The sequence below is a fragment of the Selaginella moellendorffii genome, unplaced genomic scaffold (genome assembly GCF_000143415.4).
Source record: "Selaginella moellendorffii unplaced genomic scaffold, v1.0 SELMOscaffold_51, whole genome shotgun sequence".
Taxonomy (NCBI): domain Eukaryota; kingdom Viridiplantae; phylum Streptophyta; class Lycopodiopsida; order Selaginellales; family Selaginellaceae; genus Selaginella; species Selaginella moellendorffii.
In genome coordinates this window covers 1,167,014-1,180,963 of record NW_003314312.1, presented here as the reverse complement: position 1 = coordinate 1,180,963, position 13,950 = coordinate 1,167,014, and the positions used below count along the sequence as shown (strand labels likewise).

The following is a 13,950-nucleotide window of genomic DNA, read 5'->3' as shown; positions in this document are numbered from 1 at the left end:
ATGCAGGAAATGTCTGTTAAAATCCGGTACAAGCATGGAGGTGACAATAAGGTGGCCGATGCATTATCCAAGATGGTAAATTATATCTCGTTTGTGAAGCTATCTAGCGATCTCTTGGATGAGCTTAAGGAGTTTACTGATTTCGACTCCTTTATCACTAATATTTGCGCACAGGTTTTGTTGAGGGACACCTCTACAGATTTAAAGGGTGACAAGTTTGCGTCATTCGAAATACGAGATGGAATCCTAGTGAAGAAGGGACATGTAGTGGTTCCTCATGTTGACAAACTCATCAAACGGATTTTGGTTGAGTGTCATGATGTGCTAAGTGCTGGGCATCCGGGGGTATTGCGAACATATATGTTGGTGAAGAGGCATTTCTTTTGGCCTGGGATGAAGTTAGATGTTGAGAAGTACGTACGTGGTTGTTTGATCTGCCAGGCGGTCAAAGTTGATCATCAAAAGCTCGCTGGCCTCTATCATCCTTTATGTGTACCCGAGAATAAGTGGGATAGCATCTTGATGGACTTTATCACTAATTTGCCCAAAACCTTTCAAAGAAATGATGTTATTGGGTTGTTGTGGATCGTTTGACGAAGATGGCTCACTTCTTCCCTGTGAAGACAACAATAAAAGGTTCTGAACTTGCTCAGTTGTTTGTAGACCGGTTATTCAATCTCTATGGTTTGCCGGGTGACATTGTGAGTGATCGGGATCCTAAGTTCACGTCCAAGTTTTGGCACACGGTCTTTGAAAAACTAGAGACTAAGCTAAGCATGATTAGTGGTGAGCATCCACAATCTGATGGGACATGAATCAGCTATTAGAAGATATGCTACGGTCTTTTGTGCTCTTCGAAAAGTTCGAGCACTCGATCGAAGTCCCCCTGACGGCTGTATCCGTCGATCAACAAGTTCCAAGTTATCAATTGCTGGGGAAACTTGACTCAACAAGGAGTATAGGAGAAGTACTTGCCTTTGCTTTAGTTTGCTCACAATAGCGTTTATCAATCGGCTATTGGCATGTCTCCCTTTATGGCGATGTATGGCTATAAGCCTAGGTCTCCTGTGAGTTTGAATGTGGTTTTGGTTCAAGTTCCTCATGCTTGTGATTTCCTGGAGGATATGCAAGACAAGCTTGAGTTGGCAAAATTGAACATGAGGCAAGCTCAAGAGCGAGACAAAAGATTGGTTGATGAGCATCATCGTCATCAAGAGTACAAAGTTGATGACAAGGTTTTCCTTAAACTGTTGGATGCACAATAGTCTCTAAAAGAAGGTGGCAGTGCTAAGTTGTCTCTACGGTATTATGGGCCTTGGACAATTTTACAACGTGTGGGGGATCTTGCATGCACTTTGGACTTGCCAGTTAGTTCGAAGATTCATCCAATGTTCCATGTGAGCAAGCTTAAAGCGTGTTTGCACTCTGGTGATATCATGGATCAATCCATCATCCAGTTTCCAAAGATTGATGCAAAGAAGGCTGGTCCGGCCAATATTCTTGCTCAAAGATTGGTGAAAACACACCGGAAAACAACTAGGGAGTTGTTAGTTCAGTGGAATGGTTATTCCATGGACGAAGCTACATGGGAAACTAAGGATGACGTGAAGAGAGTGTTCCCAAGTTTTAGTTATGACTTGGATGACATTCCTGAAGAAGGGGAGAATTGAATTCTATAGCCGTATTGCTATATGATTTGAGCCATTTGTTCTATTCTCATTCTCTTGTTTTCCATGACTGTATTGTCATGTGAGAAAGCCGTATTGCTTTCTTTCTTTCGTGGCCGTTTGTCGTGACGTTGGTGTTGCCATTTGCACATCTTTTCTCCATGGCCATATTGCCTTGGACTCCCTTTACGTGAGGCTTGTTTAGCTTCTCAAGGCTGCTGTATGTGGCTGGGTCATGAGGGAGGTTCGTTTCAATTCCTGTCAAGCCCTAGTCATTTACTGATACGTGACAAATGTTGCATTGGACCAAGTCCCTCCACACCTCAATCTTTTTGTTATAATAAAATTGAGGTGTCATTTCGTTGCAAGCATTCTGCTCCAAATTTTCCCTATCGACATATACACATGCACTGCTCTCAAGCTCCCCTTACTTGCCTAGTTGAGAAGGAAAACCACACCCAAGCTCTGGATCCTGATGTTGTTGGAGAGACATTAATGGCAGCTGCTATTCCAACAGCTGTAAACGCTAGGATATGCTTGCGCTAACCTCAGAAGAAGGAACTAATCCACACCCTTGCCCTTGTCCTCACCCATGGCCGTGACCTCACATGCTACCCCTTGCCATTCAAGAGAAAAGGGATTACAAAAAAGAACCTGCCCGCCATTGAAGAACACTTGCCCAGACTTCCTCATCCAAGCCTTTGCCTTGACGCTGAGCTGCTGCAAGTTGTCTTGGCAGGCACAAGTTGCCTTGAGAATGTAATAAATGAGCTGGAATATACATGTTACTCAATTAAATGCAAGATTTGTGTAAAGTGCAAGCCAAATTGAGTCAATGTAATTTAACATGCTACATTGACAACCCAAACAAAACCCTGGGTGGAAGCAACACCCTGTGATGATCCCTCAGTGAAAAACCTGGCATTAATCAATACCCGTCCTTCTTGAAAAGGACTCCTGCTTCCAATGAGATTCCTGGGTGAAAATAAGGTCCATCCTCCTAGAACCTGCAAAACAATTTGCCAAGGAAGGGTTCCATGCCATACCCATCCTACACCTCCACTTTAAAGTCGAGCTCACCAGATGAACTGTTGGATGCTGGAAGGCTTAGGCTTGGATAGTGCATCTGCTACCACATTCATCTTTCCTACTCAAAACTCAATTGTAAAATCCATTGCTTGAAGTTGTTTGATCCAGAGATGTTGCTTGAAATTTGGCTGCTCCACATGAAGATTAAGTGATCTGTCTGAAGGGTGAAGTAAGCCATTATTAGGTAATGCCTCCATTTTGTCATGGCAACCATCATCTCCTGCTCATACATTGGCTGCCTTGACTCCACCTCCTAAAACTCCTGCTCTCGAAAGCAATCAAGTTGTGAGAACCACTCCTACTGCCACATCGGATTGTTTCCACCACAAACCTCCAGTGAAATCCAGCAGCTAGAGCACTGGCACCTCAAGAATGTGACATTTTTGTCTGTTGAAAGTTTGTTGAGTGTCACAAAGAATAGGTCTGCTCCAATGATGTCTGTCAACGGAGCAGCAACGTTGACCTAGTGTTCTATAAACTTTCGGAGGTAATTGCACAATCCCATGAATGCTCGGAGTTGTTTCATTGTAGCAGGCACTGGCCAGTTTTGGATTGCATCCAATTTCGTTGGGTCTGGTTTCATCTGCCCAGGTATGATCCAGAAGCCGAGGTATTCCTGGCAAATGAACATGTTGCGAGATTGACCATGAGCGCAAAATCTCCAGCTGCTGTAAGACAATGTCCCATGTACACCAGAATGAAGAACATGGAGGAAGAGAAGAAGCAGCGAGAAGGAAAGGAAAGGGAGCAAGAGAGAAGGAAAAATAGTACGGAACATATAAACTATCTTTCTACACAATTTCACTCTAAATTATAGCGGTCCATCGTGTGAGTGGAAAGTACTACATGGATTGCAATGAAGCTCTGGCCGTGTGTGCTGATATTTAGTTACAAGGAAGTGTCAGGGTGGACAGCCACGTGGCTGACCATGCGGACATCCGGCTGATTCTTTCCTTTGTTGTTTTGATCTCGATCAATTCAATCTCAACCCCCCATGCAAAGGCTAGCTACAGATCTGTGGAACTTCAATGAAGATTTCATCAAGTCTCATCCTTAATCGTTTTGTTTTCTGCATGCAAAATTGTAATTTCATTCATTTCGTGGAGAATTGTTTCTTTATACTCAGTGACACAATTCGCGTCAAGAAACCTCCATGCTAGAATGTTTGAGAGCTTTGGAATTTTGCAAAGTCCAGATGTGTTCACTGAGGTAAACTGAAGAAGAGTTGTGTGTTCACCTCTTTCATCTCTTCAACATCCTGGATGATCATGCATGACATAATTCCTGATTCATCCTTCAAGATTTGTGCTATTGTAGCACTGTCTTGACAACAACCTTGAGTTTTTTAAGAAGTGTTAAACACTGATAACTATTTAGATTACTACAACTCTCAACTTTCGGCAAATTCTTCATATCCCAGAAGTGATAGCATTGGAGAGATTTACATGAGAAGATAGAAAACCATTGATGAACCAAGTGTAGAAATATAGACATTTTACCTACACAACTGCATGGAAGGTGATAGATCAGGCCAACAAAGTTCACTAGTCATTAAACACAATGTTAGAAATGATAAACATAAACTACTCAAAAGTTTGCAAAATACCATAGCTTGGAGGTCCATGTCAGTTGCAGGCTGTTCCATGGAATCAACACCCATGCAGTGAAGACTATCTTTCACTCCAGGCTGCATAACACGGCATTGGACTTTGTCCTGTGGGATACATAGAAGAGCCTGCCAATTGCAATTAAAAACGTAAACTAGACTAAAAAACATAACAAGAAGAAAGTCTACCCTTGCTCACACTCGCGGCTCAGAGAGGTGAAATCAGCATTAACAGCGAGTTGGACAACTTGAGCACAAGTACCATGGACCTGTCATTTGAACAAGATCCAGAATTTAGCACGGTGCAATCTGTAAATATTCACACCTCCAGGCCGAAATTGAGTAAGAATCAATTGAAAAATAAAATAAACTTTTGTACCTCAAAGCCTCATGTAGATTTTTTGTTTATTTATTTGGAATTTATATTGCAAAATATAAATAATAAAGCAAATATTTAGTGATACACAAATTCTAAAAGATAACCTACAATTGCCAAACTCATGAAATGGCATTCCCATGTATGCTTACATAGGCAGATTCCACTTGTTCAAGTTATCTCTAATGTTATGCTCCAAATGAACTTATCCTGTGGCTGGCTAGAAGCAAATGTTTTGTAAACACACATCCCCCAAAGTTTACAAAGATACACAAAACAAATGTCATATGGGTATCTCCTCCAGTTGTGCCAGGATTCGATGACTATTGCATATCACCTAGTAAGTGACTCCTCACATTCTTGTGCCAAATCGAGAACAGCTACTTCCCAATCACTGTTCATTATTTCAGCTTGCGAGTGGAGTAAAAACCTCAAATAGTTAAAACACGCAACAACATTGAAATGAACGAATAGCTTACAGTCCAATGCACAAAAAGCTTTGCATGTCTAGCTCTTGTGGCGAGCAAATTGTACTTATAACATGCCCAGCTTGTCGAAATTTTAGCGTTCATGATAGGCTCCTGAATGCGTGCTCTTCAGAAAACCGGGGTAACAATCGATCACAACTTAGCTACAAGTTATGACAATCTGGTAATTCACTACTGGAGACCAGCAATGGGAATCTACATGAACAAGAATTACGAGCATAACTCAAAATGGTGGGAAACAAGCAGGCATATCAGCAAAGAACCCAATGCTCCACCGGTACCATTCCCTCGGTTGCAGATAACTCTCTGCAATGACAGCAATTAAAACTTGAAAAAAAGAACCATTTTCGTTTAGATATGTGATGGTTTGCAGAAGATAGAAGAAACGTGTCAAACTTGGATCAATACGTCTTGTGCTCCTTTCAGCTTGCTCTTTTGCTCCACGTAGTGATACATCCATAGCTCGACTGAGAGTATGGCATCCCTGTCATACTCTTTAAAGTTTCATTGAGCTAGGCCTATAAATCACTAAATACCAGTTAACCTAATCCACGAGTTTTAGGGCAAGGGTTGAGCTATGGCGCACAGGCTGCTGCGCGATCTGGAGGCCGATGGGTGGGAGCGCTCGGACTTCCCGATCATCTGCGAGACGTGCCTGGGGGATAATCCCTATGTTCGCATGGTAAGCGCCGCGATTTCTCACCGTGGAGCTCACATTGTTTGTTTCCTTTGGCACAGACCAAGGCGAATTTCGACAAGGAGTGTAAGATTTGCGCCAGGCCCTTCACCGTCTTTCGCTGGAAGGCCGGCCGCGACTCGCGATACAAGAAGACTGAGATTTGCCAGACGTGTAGCAAGCTCAAGAATGTGTGCCAGGTCTGTGTGCTGGATCTCGAGTATGGGCTGCCCGTCCAGGCCCGGGATAGCGCCCTGGAGGTCGACACCAGCGATGTCATACCCAAGAGCGATGTCAATCGCGAGTACTTTGCGGAAGAACACGACCGCAAGGTGGATCACGAGTCGTCCTTTGGTAAAGTCCGGCCGAATGACATGATCCTCAAGCTCCAGAGGACGAGCCCATACTACAAGCGCAACCGAGCACACATTTGCAGCTTCTTTGTCCGCGGTGGATGCCAAAGAGGTGATGCTTGTCCCTACAGGCACGAGATGCCAGTCACTGGCGAGCTCTCACAGCAAAACATCAAGGACCGCTACTACGGGTAAGTTGTGTTCTCTTCTTCGCGTTTCTTCTCACTTTGAGAGTTCTTTTCTTTACAGGTTGAATGATCCCGTTGCTGCAAAGCTCCTGAAAAAGGCCGAGGAGATGTCGACGCTCACTCCTCCCGACGATACCACCGTGAGGACGCTCTACGTTGGTGGCCTCGACGAGAGAGTCACCACCGAGGATCTCAAAGACAACTTCTACTCGTATGGAGAGATCGAATCGCTCCGGCTCGTCCCGCAGAGGGCCTGCGCCTTCATCACTTACACCACGCGTGAGGACGCCGAGAAAGCTGCCGAGGACCTCGCACACAAGCTCGTGGTGAACGGAGTCAGGCTCAAGCTCATGTGGGGGAAGCCTCAAGCAGCAAAGTCGGACTTGAGCAGCGGTGGTGGAGCTCAGGAGGAGCAGAGCAACGAAGATGGCGGAGCGGCGGAGCAGGATGACGGAGTGGCCTACTACTTGCCTCCTCCGGCGCCGCTCTCGGACAATCCTTACTATCCTTCGATGGATCCGCAGAGGATGGGATCCGTGCCTTTCCGCAAAGACGAAGCCTCCAGCAGCAACAGTTTGCTCCAGCTCCAGAATGCGTACGAGTATCCGGAGCCTCAGCCTGCGCCAGCGGCAGTAACATCGCAGGAGCAGTACTACCACGATCAGTACTAGCGTGTGGGTTTTCGTAAGATCGGCTGGACTAATGTTGTAACAACCTTGTTATTCTCGAAAACAACTTGCGTAGATTAAGAAACGTGTCAATACGTTTGTCGTGCTTGCTAGCTCACCAAAATACAGTTCGATGATATGGAGATACGCGAGAAACAAAAATATAGGCCATTGCGTTGAATTCATCTGCACAAGAAAGAGGCTTTGGTGAGCAAGAAGAAAACTTGCAAGAGCGGGCTTACCGCAGATTCAGGCCAGCAGCACGAACCAAAGCGTCGCTACAAGTCACTCTGCGTCATTCTTGTCTCAGCTTAATGACCTTGCCAATGGCGACAGTCTTGCCTGGAATGGAAAGCACAACACCAAATCTCAGTAGTAGCATAGTAACAGAAGTTGAGAGACAAGCACCTTCGTCACGCAAAGTGAAACGGCCCATCTGTGGAAGGTCCTGAAACTTCTCAATGCAGATTGGAGCAGGAACCTGGTATGGTTTTGTGAATATAAAGGGCTCGAGTGGAGGAAAAAAAGAAACAGCTTACCTGAATCCTGACAACGACAACGGCGCCACCCTTGACAAAGAGCACTTTTTTCTTCATTGGCTTCTTGGTTTTTGGGTCAATCTGTTGCATGAGCTCCATGATCTCACATTCTTCCACGACCGCGTGGATGTGGAGAACAGCCTTATATCCAGCCGTGAATATAGCCTGCATGAAATCGAAGCTGTAAGACCAGCTTACGCAATTGCAGAATGCCTACCTTGTGATCGAGAAGTTCCAACACTTGAAGCTGAGCATCGAACTCCAGCACAGCGGGGATTGCGTTGCCTGGATAACGAGGGTAAGGAAAGAGAACAAAATATCAGTCAGGGAAAAGCTTACTGCTGCTGGAGAGCACAAAACCAGATGAAATGTCATCTTCCTCAAGACCAGACAGCCGTACTCTTAAATTTTCTCCCGGTTTGGCTTGATTGACTTCATCAGCGTCACGGAAGATGGTGATAACCTTCACTGGAGCCTGTACAGAATTAAACAATGTCAGTAAACACATTATTTATATCATGCCAACCTTGTTGGGCATGACCACTAAATTATCGCCCCGCCTCACGGATCCCGCTTCTATCTTTCCCATGACCACCGTGCCCATGTCCTTGTATCTGTCGATGATCGGCATCCTGAGAACGGCAAATGTAACACTGTCAAGTCCACCGTTTATTCGGACACTCCAATACCTGAACGGACCAGTAGCGTCCCTTTGAGGCGGCTCCACGCTGTCTAATGCCTCAAACAGACAAGGCCCTTCCCACCAAGAGCAGACAGACGTCGGCATTCTTTCTTTGAGGTTTGTTCCATAAAGCCCCGAGATTGGAAGGAATTGGACATCTGCAATCAGAAGTATAAGCATTTTAGACAAAGAAAGTAGATAGCACAAAACCTTTCTTGATGTTATAACCACATGACTTCAGAAATGGAGTCATCTTCTTCTCAATCTCGTCAAACCTAAGAAAGAATTAGTAGCAGACAAGGAGTCGAGATAAATACCTTTCCTTGTCCCACCCAACGGAAGGATCGTCCATCTTGTTTACAACAACCAAGAGCTTCGCTACACCGAGTGTCTTTGCAAGTTGAGCGTGCTCCCGTGTCTGGCCTCCTCTTTCGAATCCCGTTTCAAATTCACCTTTGCGAGCGGATATAACCTGCATAGTTTTATCTTGTGACAATGTAGCGCTAAAATATCGTGACACTTACCAGCACGCCAATGTCCGCTTGTGAAGCACCACTGATCATATTTGGCACATAGTTTTTGTGCCCCTGAAAAAAAGCACTTTCAGACAAAGGAACAGAAAAAAAGAGAGTAGAAAACAGCTTACGGGAGCATCCAGAATCGTGAACCTCGTTTTAGCCGTTTCGAAGGAAGCCCTGCCAACTTCCACTGTCTTTCCCTATATTTACAAGACACACCAGAATAAAACCGGCAAGAAAACATTCACAAAGTGGAAGAAAGTGCGCACCTTCGCACGCTCTTCTTCGTTAGTATCCATAATGTAGGCCATGTACCTGAGAAACAAGAGACAATCAGTTATGGCCGAAGAGGAGAAATAAAAAACAACGAAGCACCGACCAGCTCTCGCGATTCTTCTCCTTGGCTTCCCGCTCGTATTTCTGTATGGTGCGTTCGTCCACCATACCACTCAAAAAAAGAATCTGTCCACCGATTGTGGACTTGCCAGCATCTACAGTGAGACAACAGTGAGCTAACTTCGTCAGCAAAAGCGAAAACTTGATTCATACCAACGTGACCAATGAACACAACATTCAAGTGCGATCGAGTGTCAGTAACATCTTCGGGAAAATCTTCCTTGCTTGGTGCTGGTTCCGCATCCATCTCGTCGCGAGTTTCTACATCTGGGATACACGATTAGTAACACTAAAAAGAAGAAACTAAGAGGAAAGAAACCTGGTGAGATCTTGGTGGCTTCGAATTTCTCCACAATTTCCTCTGACAGTGGTGACCAGGTGAGAAGAGAAAATGCCAAGAAAATTCGATCACTCACCCGGAAGAGGGTCCTCCTTCTTTGTTTCCTTGGGAGGATCCACCTCCATTCCATTGGCCTGGTCGAACGCCGCCGAATCCTCTGGCTCAGGGACTGGAATTCGGACCGGGATCGCAAATCCAGGCTGATGCGCCGGCTGTGGAGCTGGAGCTGGTGTCGGCGGCGCTGGAGCTCTGGGCATGAAAGATGGCGCCGACGGATTGAATGTGAAGGAAGGCGCCGATGGATTGAGCCGTGATGCCGCTGGCGCCTGTGACCCTGCCGGCGATTCAATCTCCTCCCATGAATCCAAGTCCGTCATCGTTCACGCGCACTCTGGAACCCTGAAAACCCTAGTTCTCCCTCCCCGGATTCGAGCTCCAGACCACCACGCAGTGTCTTAAGCACGAGGCATATTCCTGAGGCAAAATAGGAAAGGGAATAGAATATTCACTTACAAGGTCTTGGGAAGTCGGGGCAGCTACTACGGCGACGCCGAGGCGAGGCGTGCGCTTAGATCTGCCCATTTCTTCGATCACAACGAGGTGCCAGCGCTGGCGATGGATTTGTGACTAGGTATTGCGCGAATTCCAGCCATGACGACCGCCAGCAAGATCAAATCGATCGATTTCTATAGGTATTGTGGCCCTCCTGTCATGTCTTGAGCGATTCTAACACGCGCGCCAGGAAAATTCCGAGAGATCTAACCGAGGCATCGCTCTCTGGAGCTGGACTGTCGCTGATCGCTGCTTTTGCGATGATTTTCTTGTTTGGAATGGTAAGCCTTGCTTTTTTTTTCGTGAGAAAAGCTAGTTATTATTTTCTTCTCTTGTAGGAGCTAAACAATTACTTGACTGTGTCGAGCACAACGAACGTTGTGGTGGATAGAAGCAAAGATGGTGAATATTTGCGCATACAATTCAATATGAGGTACTTTCTAGTCCCTTTGTTTTTCCTCCTTTGCTTTGATCTTACCTTTGGGGTTCTATAAACTTCGAAATGGTTTTGTAGTTTTCCTGCTTTGTCCTGCGAATTTGCTTCGGTTGATGTGAGCGACGCACTGGGAACTGTAAGTAGCCTGCTGGTTTCTATTGCAACGCTGCTCACGGCCGGTTTGCAGAATAGATATAATCTTACCAAGACAGTGAGAAAGTACCCGATTGATCCAAATCTAAAGATTGTCGGACCTGAGTTTCATCCCGGTCCTATTCCCAATCCAACAAGTCACGGTGACGACGATCACGAAGGAGAGGGCGCTCACGTCCTTACGAGCAGCACTTTTGATGAATATGCACGCCGGTAAGTAGCGACATTGCTTTTTTGGCTTATGTTTTGGCCCATGCAATATTGTTTGCCTGCAGGTATTCGGTTTTGGTCGTCAACTTCTATGCTCCTTGGTGCATTTGGAGCGCTCGTTTGGTAAGCTCCGGGCTTGCAAAAAATTCTGTTTTGTGACTTGTGCTTGTACATCCAGAAACCATCCTGGGATAAAGCGGCTGGAATTATTGCTGAAAAGTAAGTCGTCAGGTTTTGTCATTCAGGCAGCGGTTTTATTTTTATGTTTTGTTTCCAGGTATCATCCCGATACCGGAAGAATTCTACTTGGAAAGGTGGATTGTACTGACAACAATGATCTCTGCAGAAAGTAAAGTATTTTCCTTTCCTCGCATTGTGATCGATTTCTGGTCTTACAGGCATCATATTCAAGGATTTCCATCGATAAGAATTTTTCACAAGGGCCACGACCTGAAGTAAGATTTTACTATATTGGTTGTAGAGACGACTCTAATGATCAATCTCTTTGTGCAGGGGGTAAGCTTGTAAATGGTTTTTCGCAAAGTATCAATTTTACGCTCAGGGACGAGCACGGTCATCACGAACACGACTCTTACTATGGCGAGCGTGACACTGATTCTCTTGTCAAGGTAAACTAACAGATTTGGATCAAACAGCTTACAAGGAGCTTATCATCGTGTATCAGGCCATGGAGGCGCTTGTACCTAAAGAGACTACTCTTGCTCTGGAGGACAAAACCAATGGGACCGTAAAGAGGCCAGCTCCGCGTGCGGGAGGGTGTAGGATCGAGGGATTCATTAGAGCAAAGAAGGTTGTTGTCGTTGCTATCTACACTTAACGCTAAAACTTGGTTCTTCTGGTTCCCAGGTTCCAGGGAATATTATTATCTCGGCACACTCAGGGTCACATTCATTCGATGCGTCGGCAATGAACATGACTCACTACGTTAGCCAGTTCACATTTGGGCGGGAGCTCAATTTTTGGATGCGAAGGGAGCTCTATCGCATATATCCTCATCTAGCATCAGTTTACGACACAGTGGAAGCTAATCTCACTGGCAGGATATACGTCTCACAACACGAGAACATCACGGTAAGAGATCTCTCTTCCATTTATTTCTACTGTAACTTACAGAAACTTTTTTTTTTTTTTTCTAGCATGATCATTACTTGCAAGTCGTCAAAACGGAAGTTGTCTCTCTTCGAAAGAGAAAGGAGTTTAGCCTCTTGGAGCAGTACGACTATACATCGCACAGCAACACTATCCAAAACACGAACGTTCCAGTTGCAAAGTTCCATTACGAACTCTCTCCAATGCAGGTATGCAAGAGTTGCTTTTAAACTATCTAGGTTTCGTGCTTCGCAGGTTTTGGTGAAGGAGAACCCAAAATCCTTTTCACATTTCATCACCAATGTCTGTGCGATCATCGGCGGTGTATTCACTGTAAGTCTTAAGTTTGGTTTATGTTTCACTTGAGAGAGCTTTTTCATTTAGGTGGCGGGGATTGTTGACTCAATGCTGCATGGTGCAATGCGCATGGTGAAGAAGATTGAATTGGGAAAGCAATTTTGAGAGGAAAGAAAAAAGTTTTTTCTTACACGAAAAAGTCTCTGCGTTTCTCTTTTTTGCGTTAGAAATACAGTCTCTGAAACAACAGTTAATTTAAACTCGCGATCAGACAACTCCAGAAGGAAGTCGCACAATGGATTGTCCCTCAAGAACGCTGGGAGAACGACAAAGAAAATTAGAAACTCATCAAAGAGTGAGGGCTTTGAGTGAGACCTTTTGACGTAGTAGTAGCAAAAATCAGCCAAGATGAACGTTTGTACGATCTCGGAAAGAAGAACCATGGAAGGCCACCATCCATAGCCCAAGGCATTGATCAAATAGCTCCGGCCATCTATAATCTGTAACACAACTTCTTGCTCAAACTTTGAAGAGAAGAAACAAAAGAAAAATCAAAGTTTTTACCTGGAGCACCCAATGCGCACAGCTCAAAAACCTGGCCACACCAAGTGCAAACACATAATGCGCGGTAAAGGGCTCTACAACCTGGCAAAGGAGAGACAACGAATAAGTCATGACAGAACAAGAAGAAACCACGACAAGAAAGAGCAACGATGATTTCCACGCGTGTACCTTGGTGTTTTGCATAACTCGCAGCTGAGGCAGCACCGAGACAGCCTCCAAGTAGACGCAAAACGCCCAAAGGATTCTGTTGACGACGTTATGCGCTGTAGAAGGATGAATGAGAAAAGCAAGAGCGGCACACGGTATGATCTGGACACAGCCAGGAAACTCAAGACAAGGAATCCAACAAAAGAATGGAAAAAATCGAGGAGAATGGTAACGACAAGAGGACGAACCACGTAGTATGACGGGAGGTTGTCGAGATCTTCCATGTAAGTCGACTTGAGCTTGAAGCGCAGCATGTAAATCACCCACAGCGTGGTGGCCAAAGTTGCCGTGTCGAGAAGGGTGTGGATGTCATACTCCATTACCACGCTACAGTAGAGCCTCACAGCGAGAAAAATGGCTGTGAGCTCCTGCGATTTCAGCGACAGGCCTGGGGCGAAAGCACGAAGGGGAATTTTCGACCGGAAGAACAAAAAAATCAATCTTTGGAGTCGCTCACTCACCAGCGCAAGTTCTTTCCTTCTGGAGCTTGTAGATGAGCACGATGATGCCGACGGAATGGATCGCCTCCGCGAGAACAAAGAGATTGTCGTGATCCACGACTAGAAACCTAAGAAGCACGAGCATCGCGATGGCGCCGACGCAGCCCAGCGCCGTCTTCACCTTGGGCGGCTGGCGGCGGAGCCAGAGAAGAAAGCCCTGCACGGGATTGCGAGCTCGCCCCGCCATTCTCAGATCTTCGCCTTCTACCAAAGCCCTCAACCCAAGGCTCCTTCTCATCAACCCTAAAATAAAAAATAAAATCTCTTTCACGCTATTCACGCTTGAAGTTGGCCTTTTATCTATGATGGCTTGCCCTACCTTTAAAAGTGCCTCG

The 13,950-nt window shown here is 45.5% G+C and overlaps 4 protein-coding genes across 6 annotated transcripts; 2 read left to right on the top strand and 2 right to left on the bottom strand.

Annotated features, from left to right (window-relative positions):
• The first annotated feature begins 5,782 nt into the window (after positions 1–5,782).
• On the top strand, positions 5,783–7,192 carry LOC9634526 (zinc finger CCCH domain-containing protein 25). The gene is made up of 3 exons (XM_002981966.2): positions 5,783–5,908; positions 5,965–6,446; positions 6,505–7,192. The coding sequence occupies exons 1-3, from the start codon at positions 5,804–5,806 to the stop codon at positions 7,112–7,114; spliced, it is 1,197 nt and encodes a 398-aa protein (XP_002982012.1). The 5' UTR covers positions 5,783–5,803; the 3' UTR covers positions 7,115–7,192.
• LOC9634858 (eukaryotic peptide chain release factor GTP-binding subunit ERF3A) lies at positions 7,163–10,019 on the bottom strand. 3 transcript variants are annotated; one of them, XM_024686964.1, is made up of 17 exons: positions 9,663–10,019; positions 9,566–9,607; positions 9,400–9,513; positions 9,230–9,341; positions 9,120–9,165; positions 8,979–9,050; positions 8,857–8,919; positions 8,650–8,804; positions 8,543–8,607; positions 8,340–8,490; positions 8,177–8,282; positions 7,990–8,125; positions 7,868–7,935; positions 7,651–7,815; positions 7,520–7,592; positions 7,354–7,453; positions 7,163–7,297 (listed from the first exon to the last, which is right to left on the bottom strand). In XM_024686964.1, the coding sequence occupies exons 1-16, from the start codon at positions 9,961–9,963 to the stop codon at positions 7,407–7,409; spliced, it is 1,716 nt and encodes a 571-aa protein (XP_024542732.1). In that variant the 5' UTR covers positions 9,964–10,019; the 3' UTR covers positions 7,163–7,297; positions 7,354–7,406. The 3 variants fall into 3 exon arrangements, with proteins under 3 accessions (XP_024542732.1, XP_024542731.1, XP_002981905.2); XM_024686963.1 differs by having other exon boundaries at positions 8,177–8,490; XM_002981859.2 differs by having other exon boundaries at positions 8,177–8,490; positions 9,400–9,507.
• Positions 10,020–10,087: 68 nt separating this feature from the next.
• Positions 10,088–12,536, top strand: LOC9634247 (protein disulfide isomerase-like 5-4). The gene is made up of 16 exons (XM_024686968.1): positions 10,088–10,278; positions 10,329–10,419; positions 10,477–10,571; positions 10,653–10,710; positions 10,762–10,940; positions 11,003–11,060; positions 11,116–11,156; positions 11,215–11,286; positions 11,336–11,392; positions 11,451–11,453; positions 11,500–11,566; positions 11,623–11,748; positions 11,805–12,029; positions 12,095–12,256; positions 12,303–12,380; positions 12,432–12,536. The coding sequence occupies exons 1-16, from the start codon at positions 10,238–10,240 to the stop codon at positions 12,507–12,509; spliced, it is 1,431 nt and encodes a 476-aa protein (XP_024542736.1). The 5' UTR covers positions 10,088–10,237; the 3' UTR covers positions 12,510–12,536.
• LOC9634246 (putative ER lumen protein-retaining receptor C28H8.4) lies at positions 12,525–13,937 on the bottom strand. Its single transcript, XM_002981858.2, has 6 exons — positions 13,577–13,937; positions 13,304–13,503; positions 13,077–13,217; positions 12,909–12,989; positions 12,720–12,844; positions 12,525–12,660 (listed from the first exon to the last, which is right to left on the bottom strand). The coding sequence occupies exons 1-6, from the start codon at positions 13,851–13,853 to the stop codon at positions 12,612–12,614; spliced, it is 873 nt and encodes a 290-aa protein (XP_002981904.2). The 5' UTR covers positions 13,854–13,937; the 3' UTR covers positions 12,525–12,611.
• Between the last annotated feature and the right edge of the window lie 13 nt (positions 13,938–13,950).

Excerpts from the sequence above, each read along its gene's own strand:
- LOC9634246 (XM_002981858.2), bottom strand. The coding sequence starts at position 13,853 with ATGAGAAGGAGCCTTGGGTTGAGGGCTTTGGTAGAAGGCGAAGATCTG. Across the intron at positions 12,990-13,076 it reads GAGTTATGCAAAACACCAAG|GTTGTAGAGCCCTTTACCGC; the intron begins GTACACGCGTGG and ends CTCCTTTGCCAG. Across the intron at positions 12,661-12,719 it reads TGCTACTACTACGTCAAAAG|CGTTCTTGAGGGACAATCCA; the intron begins GTCTCACTCAAA and ends TCGTTCTCCCAG.
- LOC9634526 (XM_002981966.2), top strand. The coding sequence starts at position 5,804 with ATGGCGCACAGGCTGCTGCGCGATCTGGAGGCCGATGGGTGGGAGCGC. Across the intron at positions 5,909-5,964 it reads ATAATCCCTATGTTCGCATG|ACCAAGGCGAATTTCGACAA; the intron begins GTAAGCGCCGCG and ends CCTTTGGCACAG. Across the intron at positions 6,447-6,504 it reads ATCAAGGACCGCTACTACGG|GTTGAATGATCCCGTTGCTG; the intron begins GTAAGTTGTGTT and ends TTTTCTTTACAG.
- LOC9634247 (XM_024686968.1), top strand. The coding sequence starts at position 10,238 with ATGACGACCGCCAGCAAGATCAAATCGATCGATTTCTATAG. Across the intron at positions 11,287-11,335 it reads AACAATGATCTCTGCAGAAA|GCATCATATTCAAGGATTTC; the intron begins GTAAAGTATTTT and ends CTGGTCTTACAG. Across the intron at positions 11,567-11,622 it reads ACACTGATTCTCTTGTCAAG|GCCATGGAGGCGCTTGTACC; the intron begins GTAAACTAACAG and ends ATCGTGTATCAG.
- LOC9634858 (XM_024686963.1), bottom strand. The coding sequence starts at position 9,963 with ATGACGGACTTGGATTCATGGGAGGAGATTGAATCGCCGGCAGGGTCA. Across the intron at positions 9,342-9,399 it reads TGTGTTCATTGGTCACGTTG|ATGCTGGCAAGTCCACAATC; the intron begins GTATGAATCAAG and ends GTCTCACTGTAG. Across the intron at positions 8,805-8,856 it reads AAGCGGACATTGGCGTGCTG|GTTATATCCGCTCGCAAAGG; the intron begins GTAAGTGTCACG and ends AAAACTATGCAG.